Source organism: Hakea prostrata, chromosome 9, assembly GCF_041222555.1.
Source record: "Hakea prostrata isolate BN-2017 chromosome 9, UWA_Hpros_2, whole genome shotgun sequence".
Lineage (NCBI taxonomy): Eukaryota > Viridiplantae > Streptophyta > Magnoliopsida > Proteales > Proteaceae > Hakea > Hakea prostrata.
Window position 1 is genome coordinate 28,957,371 of NC_142608.1, and position 19,913 is coordinate 28,977,283.

Below are 19,913 nucleotides of genomic sequence, written 5' to 3' on the forward strand. Positions count from 1 at the left end.
TCCCTCACTAATGTGGGGCTAACCCTGGTACACACTATAATCCTCCTCGGTATAGCAATCCTGATTCTCCGCGTAGCCATCACCCGAAGGGTAGTATGCGGGATCATAGCTTGGGTCATAGGACGTGCCATCAAGGTCTTCTATACCTACAGTATAATCTAACAAATTGCACAAAAGGAATGAGTTCAAAAGATCTCAGCAAGGCAAGTCGTTTCATAATCCACAGTTCAATCAACACAAGTCAAAATAGGATGCAATATGATATGAGACAATGATGAATGATGATTCTAATCTTAAGTATGCTAGTCTCTAGGGTAGACATGCTTTAAGTCGTAGCACCATACTTCTCTGGGTCGTCAGTCACTCCCCCTCAATCATAAGATATCTTGGGTCTGCCTGGGGAAGTTCGGTAAAGTCATCTCAAAACCATGGTTGGGGATTTAGTCACCACTCTCTCACATCACCATATGGCATAAGTACTGGCACATGTCACAGTAAAGCCTAGCCCAATGCAAGTCATCTACTCAGTCATATCATGTCAGCTCTAGATACGTCCATTCCTCGCCCCCGGCGATCCTTTTCAGTATCCTTCACACTAGAGTCAGCGTAATCCTTGATTATGAACTCATCAACCCTATTGGTCATCCACATATAGTAAACGGGAAGCTCTCACGTCCTCTCACGGGTTTGTTACCGGTCTTGAGCGTCCGTGAGCCCAAGTCTATCCATATGCAACCCTACCAATAAATGGCCCCTTTCAGGTTTCGCAATATAGTTCAAGTCCTCTCATGGAGTGGGTACCGGTCTTGAGCGCCCTTCAACCATATTCTACCACAGGTCGTTCGGTCTCAATACCCTTCCGATTCAGGTCTGATACGACAAGGGAAATCCTAACCATACACCTAGACAAGCCTATACATGTCATCCAATAACCCGGGAAAGCGTCAATGGACACCTTTAGGGAATATCCCATACTACTCCCTCCAATGTCCAAAGACAGAAGTGTCGAAAGGACGCCTCTCAATCCCAAGTCATACGTAGTCAATCACAATCTCAATCTCATCATATTATACTAAATCATTGATTCGTCATATAAACAAATACATATCATAACATGAGTGATCATACTTGAATCATAAAGTAAAACTGAGCATGATATTCTAAATGATATATACATTCTATTACTGATAAGAAAACACATGACAATCATGTATAGTAAAGGATTACTCATATGATCATAACCAATAAGTTCCCATAATGTAAGCATGTTGGTATAATTAACATACTTGAATTAACGACTGTCCTTACCTTACTCAAGTTGTAAATAGATTCAATGATTACCAAGTATGGTCCCAAAATCAGTGTTGATACCCTAGATAATCATACAATTAATATCAGAGAAGAAAACAATTGAATTGGGGTTCAAACGGATCAAATTGGCTGAGTACAGGGCCTTAACAACTCTTGGTTGACTGGCTTGGTCGACTGACAGTCGACCAAGACTTGTTATCTTCAGGACAGCAATGGAAACTTGATCCAAAACTGCCCTTCCGGTGCTCCAATCGTCATGAAATTTGGAGGGCATGTTTATAACAGCAAGAGGATACTACACACTAATTTTCATGATGATCCAACGGTTCAATCAAAAACACCCAAATCGAATTTTAGGTTCTATATGATACTTAGCAAGAATTAAATTGGAACTTATAGAAATTGAAAAGGATGATAAGAATCAATCAAATGAGTACTAAGAATCAAGCTAGAATCTTAATTTCATTACAGCCTAAGCTTATCATGCATCTACATATCAGCTTAGAATCAAAATAGGTTAGATTGAATAGAATCAAAGTGAGGGAGTGCAATTAATCTCATTTGAATCATAGGGAAAAAGAACCGCAAGCGCACGGATCGGAGCAACGGGCGACCGGGAGAAGCCACAGAAGAACCAAAGAAGCAGAGTGGAATGATTCAAGAACAAAACAAACAAACGACCTAACAATACTAAGCAACGAAGAAACGAACAAAAAAAACACAACAAGCAAAAAAAAGACGAAAGCGAGAACACCACCCGCACCGGAGGACGAGGGCGCCGGAGGGCCGAGAAGAAGAAAGGCGAACAAAAAAAGCGAAAGAACAACAAGAAAAACAAACAAAAACAAAGCAAAAGGAAAAGGAAAAACAAAGCAAAGAACACCACCCGCACCGAGGCACGCCGAGGCGCCCGAGGGCCAGAGAACAAAAAAAGGAAAACAAAAAGAAGAGGGGAGAGAGGGAAGAGGGAGAGAGAAGAAATAAAGAAGGACACCGAAGAACAAACGAGAACCAACCAACCCAACAACGACAGACAGAAGACAAAGAACAGACCCGAGAAAACAACAAAAAGAAGAACGAAGCTGAACGAAGCAACAAAAAAAACCAAACAGAATCTAGAAAAAACCACAAGCAAGCAAAAAAACAAAAAAACAAAAACGAAGAGAGAAGAAAGAAGCCACAAGCCAAGACACGCCCGAGGAGAGGCCCAAGAGACAGAGAAGAAGACGGGAAAAACGGCACACCACCAAAGGGTTGACGACAACGCCCACAGAGACAGAGCAAACCCACCGGGATTGAGGAAACGGCCCCCAAAACGACGACGGACACGGAACGGAGAGGGGACAAACGCGGCACAAACGGGATTTTCACCTACGAAATAATTATTTCCTCTTTCTTTAATCAAACCAAAAGAAAAAGATATGAGGTAGCAAGTCCACGGACCAAAAACCGAGATTGATTAAATCGCCGGACAATGCAATATGGAGTGGCCACCACGCCAGTCCGTCAGGCCCATCGATGAGAATTGATGGACTTGCGAGTATAGCGTCAGCCAACTCAAATTTTGTAATCTTGAAAAGTCCTAAAGCAACACTAACCGGTACTCATTAGTGTATAATGCATGCTTTTGCCTAAGTTTCCCTATGTGTCTCCATAGCATAGCAAGAGGGGGGGAGGATTAAGAAATTGAAAGGGGGGAAACCCATGGTTAAGTGTTTGCAAGGTTGCAGCACTTCAGCCATAGTTTCAAGATCATTAATTGATAGAAACATGAATAGATTAGAAGAGGAATAGAAGAAATCATACCTTGAGTTGATGATTAGTGTATACAATAAAGAATAGAGTCAAAGATCTTCCCAAACTTCAAGGAATAGCCCAAGAGAGTGTCCAACCTCGAGCTCTGGAGTGCAAATGATTAGTTTAGGTCCTCATTCACGAGTTCCAAAAAGGTAGAGGCAAAATGGGAAGAGATTTAGTGAAAACTCGAATTTCATTACTCACTGTCGACTGGCTGGTCGATTGATTGTCCGACCAAGCACTCGACCAAGCTATGACAGCAACTTCAAGAGTGGATTCGGAAGGCTATACAAGGTCAGATTGAGCAGGGTTTTCTCCTACAAGTCAATCAACAAGTCTAGTTTCAGAAAATACCTACGGATTGATCACGGGGTTCCGAGAAGTGATTCAACTAATTCAATATTCATCGATGTGCAGATTTTTACTCAACACTGACAAGGTGCAAAAGTGAGGGGCATCATTGTCAATGTCCATAGGCTCAGCATCATCGAATCATCCACTAAGAGGGCCCACAGGTCTCTTCTACCACCACTTTGGGTCTTCGGACCTGCAACAGAATAAAATCCGGGCCGGGTCAGGGTAAGGATAAGGCCGGATATTACAATAAGTCTATGTGGGTTTGCATGAGAATTTGATTGAATGTTTGTTAGCATCTCTTTTGGTTTAAGTGCTTATCCCATAGGTTGACTATGCTAGTGTGATTTGCTGTTGCATGAGTTGTGTTTTATGCTAGATTAATTGAACTCATTCTTGTATGTAATATCTCTAGAATAAATTGTTGCTACCAAGAGCATTGTTGCTAACTTCGCGAAAGGAGATAACTGAATGAGAGGTATTATGACCTTTGGCACCGAAAGGTGCAGTATCTCCTAGAAGAATAGAACATGCTGGAAACCGTAAACTAGACCGTGTCCCCACCTGAGGAAGGTACCACTGCACAGGATTGCAAGAACCTTGAGCTTTACAATGCCTGGAAGAGGAAAGACTGGGTAGCTAGGATTAGTATCCTAAGCTCCATGAGGGATGACCTGATGCTTCAGTTAGAGAAACATAGGACTGCAAAGTCTTTGTGGGAGGTTGTGAAGTTCCAGTATGGAGGGACTTCCACCACAAGAGGCCGCCAGCTCATACTCACATTTGATGGTTATAAGATGCGCCAGGGTCACACCATGAGGCAACATATAACCATCATGTCCAACATGATTAGTGAGTTGAGCGCATGTGGGCGCCAAAAGACTGATGAGGAGCAAGTCTCTGCAGTCATCAGGTCATTGCCTAAGTCTTGGGAGCATATGAAGATCTTCTTGACACATGTTGATGAGGTCAAGACACTTGATCAAGCTGCCAAGCACCTTGAGCTAGAGGAGGATCGGATGTTGGCCGATGTCCCTCACACTGAAATAGTTGCTGCTGAAGCAAGCACTAGTAAGGGTGCAGGCTTCAAGCGCAAGAAGGAGAGAGCTCAACCTCAGTGGTCTAGGCAAAGTAACAGAGGTGGGAACAGAAACAAGAGTGGTTTATGAGACATGGTTTTAGAGTTGTATTTGAAAACAATTCTTTGGTTTTGTATCTAGGTGATATAGTTTATGGTTATGGTTTTCTTAATAATGGTTTTATTGTATTGGATACAATTGATAATTTATCTAATCCTAGTAATGCTTTTGTTTGCCAAAATACTGTGTATTGATTCTAATTTGTGGCATGCTAGACTAGGACATATTAGCTTAGATAGGATGAACAGGTTGGCAAGAGAAGGTCTCTTAGGCCAAGGTTCACTATCGGATTTGCCAACCTATGAGTCATGTCTAGCAAGAAAAGCAACTAGAAAACCATTTAAAAAGGCTTTGAGAGCCTTTTTTCCTTTAGAACTTATCCATTTAGATGTATGTGGACCCATGAATGTGTATACTAGAAAAGAACAGGCTTATTTCATCACATTCATAGATGACTATAGACGGTATGGTCACATTTATCTAATTTCTCATAAGTCAGAAGCTCAAGAATGTTTTAAGAAATTCATGAGCTTAGTTGAGAATCAGTTAGATAAAAGGATTAAAACTCTTAGAACGGATAGAGGTAGAGAGTATCCCTCCGATATGTTCAAAGGGTTGTGTGATGAAAAGGGGATATCTAGACAACTTACTATTCCAGGGACTCCACAGCAAAATGGGGTTGCTAAGAGGAGGAATAGAACCTTGCTAAACATGGTGAGATCCATGATGGCGCAGGAAAATCTACCCATCTCTTATTGGGGAGATGCTTTGCTGACTGCGGCCTATATCCTTAACAGAGTTCCAACCAAATCGGTTCCTTCCACACCATATGAGTTGTGGACCGGAAGGAAGCCAGATTTGAGTTACTTGCACGCATGGGGATGTGCAGCATATGTTCACTCTACTTCTCACCAATATGGAAAGCTTGGACCCAGAGGAAGAAAGTGTATCTTTGTGAGATACTCTGAACCCTCAAAGGGCCATGTCTTCATTGGACTAGATGAGAGTGAGAGGAGAATGGAACTTGAGTCTAGGGATGCAACATTCTTAGAGAATGATTTTCCAACTCTTTCTGGAGTTAACAAAGAATCATCGGAATTCTTTGAAATACAAGATAGTGGTCTTGTCACTCCAGGGATTCAGGTTCTGGATAATGAACCTGGGGTTCATCCAGAAGATCCCAGTGGGAGTGGGAGTGCAGATGTGATAGCTACCTTAGAGGGTGAGCAATCTGACATGCACTTGCGCCGTAGTGGGCACGGGCAAGTTCCTCGTCGACTTTTCGACATAGAGGATGAAGCCTACATGGTAACTCCTGAAGAGATCGATTGTGAGATGACTTCAGTCGATGAGCATGAACCAAAGAGCGTGCAGGGTCAAGCTCAAAGGAATGGTTGAAAGCAATAGAGGAAGAGTTGGAGTCGATGAAAGTTAATCATGTCTGGGACTTGGTTGACTTGCCGCCGGGCCAAAAGGCAATTGGGAACAAGTGGGTTCTCAAGATCAAGAGAAAGGCGGATGGATCTATTGAGAGATTCAAGGCTTGTTTAGTGGCTAAGGGCTACACCCAACGAGAGGGCATTGTGTCACATCCACCCAGCCGGTACCCTATTTGGCATACCCGGGAATGTGATCCACAGTCCAAGGATCAAGAATCGAGGGACCATGCCTCCCACATACACGATAACACAATCACAAACAATAATAATCAAGGTAAAAACAACTAATACTAAATATCATGAATAAGATAAGATTCAATAAATCGAGTGCGGAAAAACAGATAATGTCAAAGTATAACTATGATCATAAAGATGAGAGAATGTGTGATAATCACCCTCTCAGAGGAGCGAAAAAGAAGTATAATTAAGTTAGTTACAACTCCAAGTATCAAAGATAATCCCAAACAAGTTAATTACATGTCCAAAATGTTCCATAAATAAACCAGGGAAATGGGGCACTAGACTAGGGTTTCTTCTATCCTAATGATGGTCTCCTCAATGGTGTGGATGAAGAAAGCCCAGCTCTGCCACTCCCGCACTATCGTGGGGCTAACCCTGGTGCGAATAGTAATCCTCCTCGGCACCAACACTCTGATCTTCACCGAAGATACCACCCGGAGGGTAGTATGCAGGATCAAAGTCTGTCTCGAAGGAGGTGCCATCATAATCTTCGGTACCTGTAGGATAATCTAAAAACATTTGTACAAAAAGGAATGAGTTTGAAGAACTCAGCAAGGTAGTTATTCCATAATTAAAATCATACATATACAAAACATAACATGATGCAATATGATATGAAACATATGATGCAAATATGATTCTAACTCTATGAATGCTAGTCTCTATGGTAGACATGCTTTAAGTCGTAGCACCATACTTCTTTGGGTTGTCAGTCACTCTCCCTCAACCTGTTCCATATCTTGGGAATGCTGTGGTAATTGGGTAAAGTCATCTCAAAAACCATGGTAGGGGAATCGGTCACCGCTCTCTCACATCACCGTTTGGTATAAGTACTGACGCATGTCACAATAAAGCCTAGCCCAATGCAAGTCATCTACTTAGTCGTATCAAGTCAAATCCAGATACGTCCATTCCTCGCCCCTGGCGATCCTTTCCGGTATCCTTCACACTAGAGTCAGCGTAATCCTGAATTACGGACTCATCAACCCTATTGGTCATCCACAAATAGCAAACGGGAAGCTCTCACATCCTCTCACGGATTGGTTACCGGTCTTGAGCGCCCGTGAGCCCAAGTCTAGCTATTTGCAACCCTACCAATAAATGGCCCCTTTCGGGTATCCGTAGCATGGTTTATGTCCCCTACCGGATTGGTTACCGGCCTAGAGCGCCCATCAAACCATACACTACCACGGGTTGTTCGGTCTCAATGCCCTTTCGATTCGGGTCTGACACGACAAGGACAATCCTAGCCACCCAACTAAACAATCCTATGTATGTCATCCAATAACTCGGGAAAGTATCGATAGGCACCTTCGGAGAACATCCCATACTATTCCCTCTGATGCCCAAGGATAGAAGTGTCAATAGGACACTCCCCAATCCCAAGTTATACGTAGGCAATCACATATTCAAGTTCATCATTTCTCATGCATCCAATACATCTTCATAATAAAAGTTAAATCATGATATTGAAATGAATCATCATAGACATAAATAATCAAGAATAATAATTTAACATGACAAGAGTATATGAATTTCGATACTACTGTCCTAACACATGTATAACAGTCTTATAATAATTAAAAGCAATCAAGAGATTCTATTCCTTAAGCATAAGCACAATTCATAAGTTGATGGCCTATAAGTTTATGGAGATAACCATCCTTACCTTAGGTTGAGTTGATGATGAATTGAGAATACCAAGAAATGGTCCAAAAGAATTGTTAAGACCCTAAACAAACATCAATAATAAGTTAGAGAAGAAATCGGGAAGATCGGATGTTAATCGGGTCAAAACTGGCTAAGGTTGCTGTCAGCAACAACTTTGGTCGATGGTCTTTGGTCGATGGCATCGACCAAAGAGGATCGACCAAAACTTCTTCGGGACAGAATAGTGGATTTTGGGGGTTTTCATCCGAAATTGGTTTTCCGGGGTTCGGATCAATCTGGAACTTGGAGGAATGCTTAAGAATAGTATGAGGACACTAGAAATCAAGAAACTAACATAATCCAATGGTCTAAATAGAAAGCCCCAAATTGAGCTATCAAGTTCAAGTGCAAGCATCATGGCATGAATTGGAATCGATTGCATTGACATAGAAATAGCATGCAATAGTTAGGGGAACTTATAGAAATTTGATTGGAATCATATGATAGTGATAAACATGAACATAGCATACCATACAACTCAATTTTGTACAAAATGGCATGATGTTAAGAGGAAAATCAAGGAATACATATGCTAGGCTTGAGATGGGGGCATAGCATCAATAGATGGCTAAGGAAATCATAGGTTAAGCATGAGTGGACACTTGGAGTGATGGTTGCAAGGTTGCAGCACCACCTTCAATGTCTCAACAGCAAGAGAAGAATAGAAAAGAATAGAAAAAGGTAGAATAGTGAGTGGAATGATGAATCATACCTTGTAGTTGTAGATAGAGACAAGAATCAATGATTAACAATGAGTTTTGGTGGAGTATCTTTCACATATGCCTAGGAGTTGCTTTGGGAAGCTCCCCCCACGTTCTCAGGAGTGAAAATGATTGCAATAGGGCTCAAAACATGAGGCTAGTATAAATAGATTAGGGAATATTCCATAGAATCATTAACTTGGTTGACTGGGAAACTTTGGTCGATGGCATCGACCAAAGAGGATCGACCAAAATATTTCTCAGCAGAAAAACAGGTTTAGATTAGCAACTTCACATAAGGTTTTGAAAGGCTATACAAGGTCAAATTGAGTGAGGTTTTCTTCTATAATTCAATCAAGAAGTCTAGTTTCGGGGAATACCTTCGGATTCTGCACGGGAGGTCATTAGGTACTTCAACTAAATCAATCTTTTCCGATGCGCAGACTTTTATTAAACACCGACAATGTATGTACTCAAGCAAGGGGTATCATAGTCAATGTCCATGGGCTCGGTCTCCGCATCATAATTATCAATCAAAAGGGTCCATAAGTCTCTTCTACCACTGCTTTGGGTCTTCGGGCCTAAATACAACAGTGGATCCGGGTTAGGGTCAAGGTTAGAATAGGGCTGGATATTACACGTTGATTATGAGGAAACTTTTTCCCCTGTGGTTAGGTTTGCCTCAATCCACCTCATACTAGCCATTGTTGCTCAGTTGGACTTGGAGCTTTATCAGATGGATGTAAAAACTGCTTTTCTCAATGGAGAACTTGAGGAAGAGATCTATATGGATCAACCTCAAGGCTTTGAAGCTAATGGACTTGAGCACAGAGTATGCAAGCTTAAGAAGTCCATATATGGCTTAAAGCAAGCATCTAGACAGTGGAATGTGCGCTTCCACCAAGCTATGATGGAAAATGGGTTTTCCATGCTTGAGGAAGACCCCTGTGTTTACACCAAGAGATCTGATGGTAATTAAGTCATTCTAACACTGTACGTAGATGACATACTTATGGCTAGTAATAGCAAGCAGCTATTGGAAACCATTAAGAAATGGTTGTCCTCCGTATTTGATATGAAGGATATGGGTGAAGCAAGCTATGTGCTTGGCGTCAAGATTGTCAGAAATAGGCAAAAGAGATTACTGGGTTTATCTCAGGAAACCTATATTGACAATGTCTTGATGAGATACCAGATGCACAACTGCAAACCAATTGATACTCCAGTGGAGAAGGGTTTGCATTTGAGCCTTGATATGGGTCCTAAGACTCCAGAGGAGAAAACCAAGATGGAAAGAGTTCCATATTCCAGTGCAGTGGGTAGCCCTATGTACGCTATGATGTGTACTAGGCCGGATATTTGTTATGCAGTGGGTTTGGTTAGTCGGTACCAATCAAACCCAGGCATAGAGCACTGGAAAGCAGTCAAGAGGATATTGAGATATCTCAGAGGAACGAGTAACTACATGTTGTGTTACCAAGGATTGGATTTGCGGTTAGTTGGCTATAGTGATGCCGACTGGGCTGGAGACATCGATGAGCACAAATCAACCTCTGGATATGCTTTCTTGCTGAATGGCGGGGCCATTTCGTGGTGTAGCAAGAAGCAGGCTTGTATATCCCTCTTGACCATGGAAGCAGAGTATTTGGCATGCTCAGCTGTGGTTCAAGAGGTTGTTTGTTTGAGGAGATTCCTTCGACATACTGGGATTGTGATGACATCCAAAGAGGCTGTCCTTGTCAACTGTGATAGTACGGCAGCTCTTAGCTATGTCAAGGACCCCAAGTATCATGGGAAGACCAAACATATACAGTTGAGATATCACTTTGTTAGAGACATTACATCAAGGAAGAAAGTTGTACTTAAGCACATATCTACTAGTCAGATGGTAGCTGACCCTCTTACCAAACCTATAGCCAAGGATGTTTTTATTTCTCATGTAAAATCCTTGGGCTTGCATAGATTGTGACTTATTTTTGTACTGAGACTTTCTTATTATTGAGTAATATGAGTTCATTCTAACATTTATTTTTATTCACTTTCTGTATGATTGTGTTTCTTCTAGCATAAAACAAGATATGTAAATAGGCAAGAGAATGGCTCACTCACACGAGCATTCGCCTCTGACGCCTTAGAGGCGAGCAGAGATGAAACGGATTGTGAATGACTTTGTGTAGGTCAGTTCATAATCATGATGTCGTCTTGATTTGGAATCAAGATGAGTTTCTCTATTGTGAAGAGAATCGACATGAATGTTCCCACTACTCATGTTGCCTATAGGAGCTAGGTGCGAGTACTTTATGTGGCGCTAGGGTGGCGACAATAAAGAAACTAGGATTAGGCGCAAGAGGTTGCGACTAGACTAAGACCTGTATGGTGTTGAGATGGACATACGTTTTGTTGTATATAGAATGCTCCACCATAGCACATATATCATACTATGTGTGCTTAGTGATCATTGGAAATGAGAGGATGGATCCCTGCTCCTCTCATTGTGTGAGTCTTAGACCTTATGGTCCATTAGTGTTCTTAGTGACTTTCGACGACATCATGAAACGAAGGATTGATGTGGTTACTTTGGGGTGTTACCTATGGTCATGATAGATTCGACCTAAAGGGGCACTACTGGGAAAGAAGTCAATCCTAAGTGTAGTGATGGTCTGGGGCGAAAGGAAAGGTTTGATTCAATTGACCCCTAAAAGTGTTTGCTGGCGCCAACTGTATGTGTTACAGTAGTGAACATTTTAAGGACAAGAAGGTGATCTCTCAGAGGGATCGAGACACCTTCAGTCTGGTGAGTTTGAATAAACCTATGACACTGTGTTATACTAATGCTTATTTGATATGTTTCTTTGAGTGATGTGCCATTCTGGCCTTCTGGGAAGGTTTCTAGTTTGGGGCTCATGTGTGCAGGTATATCACCGGTCGCACAACCCATTTTGCCAATATGACTTGTGGATATTAGTGTCTGGGACACAGGTGGTCTATGTATCTGGGATACATAGTGAAGAGATCAATATATATATATATATATATATATATATATATATATATATATATATATATATATATAAGGGACATATATAGAGGTATATATATCTGGGACACAAGGGCATCGGGATACATATCAGAGAGATTGAATGTGTATATCTGGGATATACATGTGTGTCTGGGACACATTAACACTTGTCCTTGCACAAGTGGGAGCTATTGGAATTTATTAATATAATTAATAAATTAAATGCCCAAGGGCAAATTTGGAAACTCACTATTAGGGCGGTTACAAAATAGGGTTATATATTTTGGTAACCACCGAATAAGTGAGTGTGTTTACATTACGTAAGTTTTTCCAAGAAAAGTAGGCGGCTCCCATCTCTCTCTCCATCTTCTTTCCACACGGCATTTGGGTTGTGGAAATACTTATATTTCCTTGTGATTGTGGAATCATCCCGGTAGAGATTTGGTGGTGGAACGAGAACATGGATCCAGATTTACTTCCGCTGCGTATATTTCATATTTGGAAAAGCGAATCAAGGTAAGGATCTTTCCCTTGTCATCAATTATGGAATTGAAAATAATGGAGTTTTACCAATAAATGTAAATGTAACCCAAAGGAAGGTGAACAAGTTACAACTAGTGGATCTGTCCAAATCTCACAATAATTGCAAATTAAAACTAACTAGACAAGTTGAGCAAATTTAAAACAACCACAACACGATATTTTATAATGGTTTGACTCTACAAATCTAGGTCCACTTCTCTCTTGGCCTCAAGAGAGTATTCCACTAGTGACTCTTTTTTTGCAATGTAAAAATAATCAAATTACAAATCTTTCTTCAATGGGTAATTTCGAAGCTGAGTTTGAAGCGCTACTATATGGCTGGGATTCGGCTGGTAAACTGAACTTCACTTGGGTTGAATGTGATTCAGCAATGGTAATTTTTCAGTACAACAACAACGTATCCCATGTTGTATTCTTCAAAGATGAAGAGGGTTCGAGGCTTTCCGTGAGGCAATAGAGCAGAAAATCTCACTTTGTTACAAAGAGACGAACGCTGCAGCACACTTCTTAGTGAGTTCATAAGCTCATTAAGCTTGAAATAGCAGGTGCAAATTCTCCTTGGTGGTCAGCTATGATTAAAGAGTGAGTTTGATTGAGATGCCTCTGGGTGCCCTTTGCTTTCGTTTTTCACTCTTATGTATGCACACAGATTTAAATTTTGAAATTCCTGTGAATTTGGGTGTATTGAGCACAACTATGGTTGCGGGAACGAGTGTTAGCTTTGGTTTCACTTTTAAAACAAATGAACTTTCAGTGAAAAAAAAAACAGAATACTTGAGCTTCGAGGTGAAACAACAGTGAATATAGCATACAAGCAACGAGGTCTTGTGTTCTATCCTAGGAATTCTGCTTCAGAATCGAGTGCATAAAGTCCTTAATTTGTATGGAACTGTTTGTATATTTTGGCAATATTATCAATGCAATATAAATTTATGGCATATATCGTCTTGAAATTTACGTGTAAAAACATAGTCACAACTAGGTTTGACTAAATTACCAAAAATAAAAATAAAAAAAGAACTAGGGTTTGGCTTGGAGAGAATCAAATTAGGTGAACCTAACCATGTTTAGCATAGAAGGAACATTGTGTTTACCACATGTGTTTCTTTTCCCAGATGAATAAAAAGTTCTCCAATGAAAAAAAGAAAGGGAAGGGGAGAACGAGATGAGCGCCAAGCCCAGCAAAGCCAACCTACCTAAGCAAAACCAAAGACCAAAAGGAAAAGACATTAAAAACACACAGCCAAGAAAGAAGAAAAACAAGAGGGAAACCAGTGTTTCCTACATCTGTTACTTACCAATTTCGGTGCGTCACCAAGAACTACCACCGTAGAGGATCTTATCACCGCGACTGTTTGGTTCATAAACGAGTAAGATTCAAAACAAGCCGATGTTCTCAGGTGGATGAATGAATGCACCAATACCTTAGATCTCAGACATAAGCATGTTTAACAAGCTGTGTCTGGTTTATCTCAGAAGACCCTTTCATTATAGAAGGATGCTTTCACCAGTCATCCAAAAACAAAACCTTGTTCACAGTTTGCACCAAACAAGAACATGACAAGAAGACCTCAACTAGGTAAACCAAGTAAGCAGGCTAAAGTTCCCTAAAGTAAACAACTATTTTTTTATTCCCATCAAAATAAAAACCGGCTACAAAAAATCTTTTGAGTTTAATTACTGGATTGGCGCAATTCCGGACGGACGAAATCTGCATCCGCTGTCACTGATATATCAACAGAAGGCCTCAGCTGGGCACAGACATCGACAGCTCCATGGACCGGGTCTGATAGGAAGTTGCTAATGAGGTCTCTGTTGATGGGAGCACCCTTGTCTATTGCTACCAAAGTCTGCTGGGTTAGGATGTAATCAAACCGTGGAGCCCATTTCCTAGATCCCAATCGAGCAGTTGTGGAACAGTTATCGACCATGAACGAGACACCTCTTGCGTGCATGAAAGGGTTGAGGGAATCCACAGCCTCAATAAGGCTTTCATTGATTATTTCTGAGTATGAGTGCCCCTTTTTCCTCAATATCTCAATCTGGCCGATCAGCAATTAAACCATATTATCAGTCAAAACATGAGGGGAGGAGCCCGCAATATGTTTCATCATTGATACATGCACCTATAATAAGCATCTTAAGCAAACAACTTGAACACATTAAGGAAGACCTCATACCTGAGCCATCATTAAAGCAACATACACTCCAGCTGTGAAAGGATGCAAAGGACCCAAGTCACCTTTTGATCGTGCAGCTCGTACTCGCTCACCAACTTTCCACATTCGTGTTTGATCAATTTTGCCCATTGGGAATGCTGGTAGACCTTCCTTCTCCTGTGAGGCAAATTAATAACAGAAACAACCAAGTACTTCAATCTAATATACGAGGCATTAGATTAGATGATGTATAAGATAAATTTTAATCGACCGAAGAATAGGTGTACTTCAGGGCAACATAGAGTAAGACACAAGACCTTTTTTCCTTTCAGTACATAGGCAAAAGACTCAATTACACATATACAACATTTGAACCTTCAACCAAATTGTTATAAGCAAGAAGGATACTTACGTAAAATCTACTGCCAGCCAAGACAACACTTCGAATCTCGCTACCGCTTGCTACATCCTCGTAGCATTCGTATAGGATCTCCATACAAGGATAAAAGGCAGCACTGTAAGCAGCCTCAAATTCCTTTTTACCATCTTCTGACAATGAGTTGTAAACAGCCAGCATACCCTGTCAAATGACACAGGGAAATTTTTTTTCATTCATTACACATTCTCAGGAAAAGCAATAAGAGAGAGCAAACAAGAGTTAGGGAGCTTAAAGGTAAGCCAAAACAAAACCTTGGTTGAGATGGTTTTTGAGATGATTCCTGTAATGCACTCAACAGTGCTGTTGTACGCAAGTTCTTCACTCATTCCATTTTCAGTGTATCTTCTAAACAATGCCTCAACAATTCCATGAACAGCACCAAGTAGAATGCCTACACATGAAATGGGCAGTCAGAAGGTGGATAGCTTAGTGAGTGAACCATGAACTCTGGACACAGGATACCAATTATCTCACCTCGTTCCCCAAAAATATCGCTCTTATATTCTTGTTCCAGAGTAGTAGCGAAAGTAAAAGGAGAACCAAGGGCAACTGACCACCCTAAAGCAACATCTGTAGCCCTACCATCAACATCCTGCACAGCAGCAAGCATTAAATAGACAACAAAACCAGGTTTGGTAAACAATGGTTGAGTAAAATACCTAACAGGTAGTAATACAATCAAAGCTCAAGAAGAAGAAAACCTGATGGACGGCAAAACTTGAATTGATCCCAGCACCATTTATCTCTTTTCCCTGAACATAAAGTCTCCTAACAGAAGGTCCCATCCCTTTTGGGCATACTGCAACTACACTAATGTTCTTAGGGAAATCACTACCAAGTGACTGCAGATGTCCAAGAAGAAATCCATGGGAAAGCCCCAGTATGCTGTTTGGCTTCATGTGGGAAAATATTTTCTCATAATTATCCGCCTGCACAACCATTATGAAACCTTAGAACCTCCGCAAGCTGAAAATTTCTCAAAAGTTAAAACCGAAAATGGGATTGCAAGACATAAACTCTGAAACAACATCAAAACAGTGGAAAATCAAGTCAATAACAAATATCCCATGAGACATAAGCTGTGATAACCACTGAATCACAGATACATCTTAGTTGCAGTGAAATAAAAATAATAATAATAAATAAATAAATAATTAGAAGCATCAGCAACAAGAATAGTTACAGAAATTGACCAGGATCAGTGAAAAAAAATACAGAGATAACTTACAATAAAGTAGTTGCAAGCATATGAAAACTTCCGTGTCTGTTGTTGGAATGTTGCTTAAAGCTAATATTCAAATTTGGAGCCTAAAATGCTTGTAAAGCATTGAAAAAGTTTGATCCCTATGATGTATGATTTTCCTGACCACATTCAAGAGGATTATGCTGATAAGAAAGGTCTTTCCAATCAGCTCCTCTGAAATATTGAGTGCGTGAGAGGTCAAGCTACAATAATCTATCTCCAAGTGCACTCATTCAAGAGTCACCTTCTCTGAGAACACTGGAGAGTTCACACGATTTGGAAGCCAAACCGACAGTGGTACATCTTCAACAGGCTTCAATAGCATTATGGTTTTGCAGACTAGAATTAGGTCTCCAGACTTAAAGTTTAAGGTTATCTACTACTTAGAATCCTAAGTTGTAACGGTTCCTCCATCACAACAATGGATACTGTGATCGGTGTTTTAAAAACAGACACTAAAAACTGGGACAGAGAAGCCTGGGCTCCACCCTGGGATGGCTGAGATTGACACGAACTACAGAAGAATCACGGAAAAGATTTTGTCTTGACCGTGACAGTGAAATCATACTGCAAACTGGACATGACAGGGGAGCTTGACCATAGAACTGGTGACTTTCTTTTTGCGTTTTAATGTATCCACTGACATTTTTGAAGGCAAAAGAATGCAAGATTCACCTGGAAGCTAGAATAGGCACAATGAAGAAATAATTAAATTAGAAGAAGTTATAGAAATTTATGAGGAACACCCCCCCCCCCCCGCCCCACAAAAAAAAAAAAAGAATAAGCAGTGAAGCACAATCTGCCACAACCTGTGCTGAGTCAGAAATCAAAAGTAACACAAGATCACTGCCTGAAATAGTTTCCCATATATCGCCTAGTGTTCCATTCTCTTCAGCAAATCCAGCAGCCCGAGCTTCAGCAAAAGAACGGGAACCTTTCCTCAGTCCAACCTGTATAAGACAAGGCAATAAAGCACAACGTCAAAAGCTTAGGAAGTCCAAGGCAGGTCTACAGAAACAATACCCTGAACAGCTAGAAACATCTGAACAGTTCCATAAATAAAAATACTGGAATGCAGAGAAGGTTACCTTCACCACGATGTTAGAGTTTACTGCCGCAAGGGAATCCCTCAAGTTCTGAGCTTGAGCAGGCCCCTGGATAGAATGTAAAGAGACGTTAATTGCTTACAAATGTCGACATCGCATTGAATAATCTCCAGCTGAGATACACTAGTAAAACATAGTAAAAACACTAAAAATGAAGATAGAGGAACAGAGGAAATCAAAGCAGAGAGCACAAAAATCCAACCTTCCACATCAATCAGATAACAAAGCAAGCCTACCGTAAAATAATGAGCATCATATAAGGCAGCTTGCTAACAGAGTTGAGACAAAATAAGAAAATCAATAACAAAAAAGAAGGAAAGCAGTAAAATATCTATTGAAAGAACCATCAAAACAACGAGTCGTGCAACACAACAACAACCATATCCCAACTAAATAAAGTCGCGCAATCGTACACATAAAGTGATAAAGAAGGAAAATCAAATCATGTTGGGTAGGAATTAAGTAACAATAATTCACCTGAGAACCCCATCCAATGACACCAATTTGCTTAATTCCGTTGAATGCATCAGGCAGCAAAGGGAATAAATCCCTTCCACCTCTGACAATGTACTGCAAAAAGGAAAGAACGCGAATGACAAATCCAAACCAACAAACGCAAATAAACGATCGAATTACAAATTCAGACCAACAAAGGCAAATAAAAGCTGGAGTAAACAATGGAAATGGAAACAAGTTAAGGGCTTTTACCTCGTCATGACCAGAAAGCGTGATCTTCTCCTTCTTAAACACAGAGGTCTCAAAATCAAGAGTCGTAGAAGGCTTAACCGCCGGCATGGAGACCATACGAGCTCCATAGGCAGATCCTCCGGTTGACGAGGAGTTTTTGCCGGTGGAAACACGAGCTAGGAGAGGTTTTAAGGTGTTCGAAGCTGACGAGAGAAACCCTACTCTGTTCTTTGGGGTGGCGGAAGCCGACTTCAAGGGTTTAGATGAAGAAGGAGAAGGAGAAGCCAATGTGTTTGAGAAACAAGTTGCCGCCGCCATTTCGGACAACACGAGAGAAAACCTCTGCAAATGAAAAGAGAAGAGAAGTGAAATGAGGTGAGTGGCGAGATCACTAATTTATGGCTGTAGAAGTAGCATCTCGTCCGCTCATTTTTCAGAAATTTTTTCGGGTTATTGATTTTCCAGGAAACCCAAACCCGAGAACCGATCCGTTTGAAGTATCCATATTTTGTAACATCTATCAAGTGATTAGGGTACCGGAAACTATTACGTTTACGGTTTACCACCCTATAATTTATTTACTTGATATAATTTTTTTTTTGGATAATTACTGTTGCCCCCCTATAGTTTGATTTTATTACTAATAAAATCATGTTCTTTACGAAATTACTGTTGCCCCCCTTCCTTATAACGGTGTTAAGTAGCCGTTAAGTTTGAATATTTAATGTCTAATTTGCCCTTCATTAAAATTAAGAAATCAAAAGACAATGCTACCCCATTTATAAAAACCCGATTAAATGTCAATTTTACCCTAAATTTAATTTTTTTGAATTAATAAAATGGGCAAAATCCAAATTCGATTTGGTTTCCCACCTTCACTAAAATTCATTTATTTTGAAAATATATTAGGTGATATTCAGTTTCCAATTTGAGTTGAATTCAATTTTCCTTCCTCTTCGGATTTTATTTGAGTTTTATTCAATCATTCTTTCTTTATTTGGTGGTTTTTTTTTAGAATAAAATGCATTATAGTTATTTTTTTCTCCACAGTTAATTAAGGGTACTACTGTAACTTGACAAAAGGGTAAATAAATAAAGAGATAGGTATAAGGGTATTTTGGGATTTTTGAGAAAATATAAAGATGCCACATCATCAGTAAACTAACGGAACTTAATGGTAAGGGGGCAATAGTAATTGTAGACAAAGTTAAATGTTGGATTAGTAATTTTGAAAAGTACAGGGGATACAATAGTAATAAAATCAAAGTATAGGGGGCCAATAGTAATTATCCCTTCTTCTTTTTTGTATGACAATTTATTATAATACATATTGATACGGAAAAAATATCGTTGAACTGGATCTGTCCTTGGTTCAACCCTCAACCCCGGTCAGGGACTAACCGACCGATTTAGGTTTGAGTGAACCGGGTTCGAAGATGGCGTGTTCAGGAAGAAATCAAACACGATCAGCTAGCAAGCACAAGTCCGAGATTCTCAGGATGAATAACTCGTCAAAGAGACGGTTATCGACACTCACGGGAGCGGACGATCGTGCCAACTCGGATAACTACCACGACCATGGCATCAAGATCGTGCAATCAAGGGAAGTTATCCATTACTCCACTAACGGGTCTAACCGTCTAGATCTGACGGTCACCAGAAGAAAGCACGTACGAGTTCAACGAACGGGATTAAAAGGTAAACTCTATATAAGAAATAACCAATGTACGAAAAAGGTATCTGAATCGTATTCCCAGTTATCGTATTCATACTTTAGCTCTGCAACTAGTCAGAGCCTTTGTGATCAGTTCATTAACTGACTTAGCCATCAGAGGTGGACTCTCGACCCCCACGGTTGGGCCACATCTGACGATTGTTTTGCATGTCATTCTCAAGTGATCTAAGGGCTGAGCAGATTCAAGACGCATCATTTTGCGCCGTCTGTGGGAAACGCTTCAGAAAATCATGGTTATTAGGTCAACAGCAGCAGCTGTGGCGGCTCAGCGAGATGCTGACCTTCAACTTC

At 40.5% G+C, this 19,913-nt stretch overlaps 1 protein-coding gene across 2 annotated transcripts; it reads right to left on the minus strand.

Moving 5' to 3' along the window:
* Nucleotides 1-13,209: 13,209 nt before the first annotated feature.
* Nucleotides 13,210-18,253, minus strand: LOC149005092 (ketol-acid reductoisomerase). Of its 2 annotated transcripts, XR_016175567.1 has the most exons (11): nucleotides 17,909-18,253; nucleotides 17,678-17,770; nucleotides 17,183-17,248; nucleotides 16,904-17,044; nucleotides 15,553-15,780; nucleotides 15,326-15,443; nucleotides 15,103-15,242; nucleotides 14,825-14,992; nucleotides 14,434-14,589; nucleotides 13,552-14,295; nucleotides 13,214-13,449 (listed from the first exon to the last, which is right to left on the minus strand). XR_016175567.1 is itself a non-coding variant. In XM_089168504.1 (10 exons), exons 1-10 carry the CDS (start codon nucleotides 18,203-18,205, stop codon nucleotides 13,927-13,929), a joined length of 1,776 nt encoding a protein of 591 aa, XP_089024630.1. In that variant the 5' UTR covers nucleotides 18,206-18,253; the 3' UTR covers nucleotides 13,210-13,926. The 2 variants fall into 2 exon arrangements, 1 of the variants encoding a protein (XP_089024630.1); XM_089168504.1 differs by having other exon boundaries at nucleotides 13,210-14,295.
* Nucleotides 18,254-19,913: the final 1,660 nt, after the last annotated feature.

Excerpts from the sequence above, each read along its gene's own strand:
- LOC149005092 (XM_089168504.1), bottom strand. The coding sequence starts at position 18,205 with ATGGCGGCGGCAACTTGTTTCTCAAACACATTGGCTTCTCCTTCTCCT. Across the intron at positions 17,249-17,677 it reads TCATTGGATGGGGTTCTCAG|GGGCCTGCTCAAGCTCAGAA; the intron begins GTGAATTATTGT and ends CATTCTATCCAG. Across the intron at positions 15,444-15,552 it reads CAAGTTTTGCCGTCCATCAG|GATGTTGATGGTAGGGCTAC; the intron begins GTTTTCTTCTTC and ends GCTGCTGTGCAG.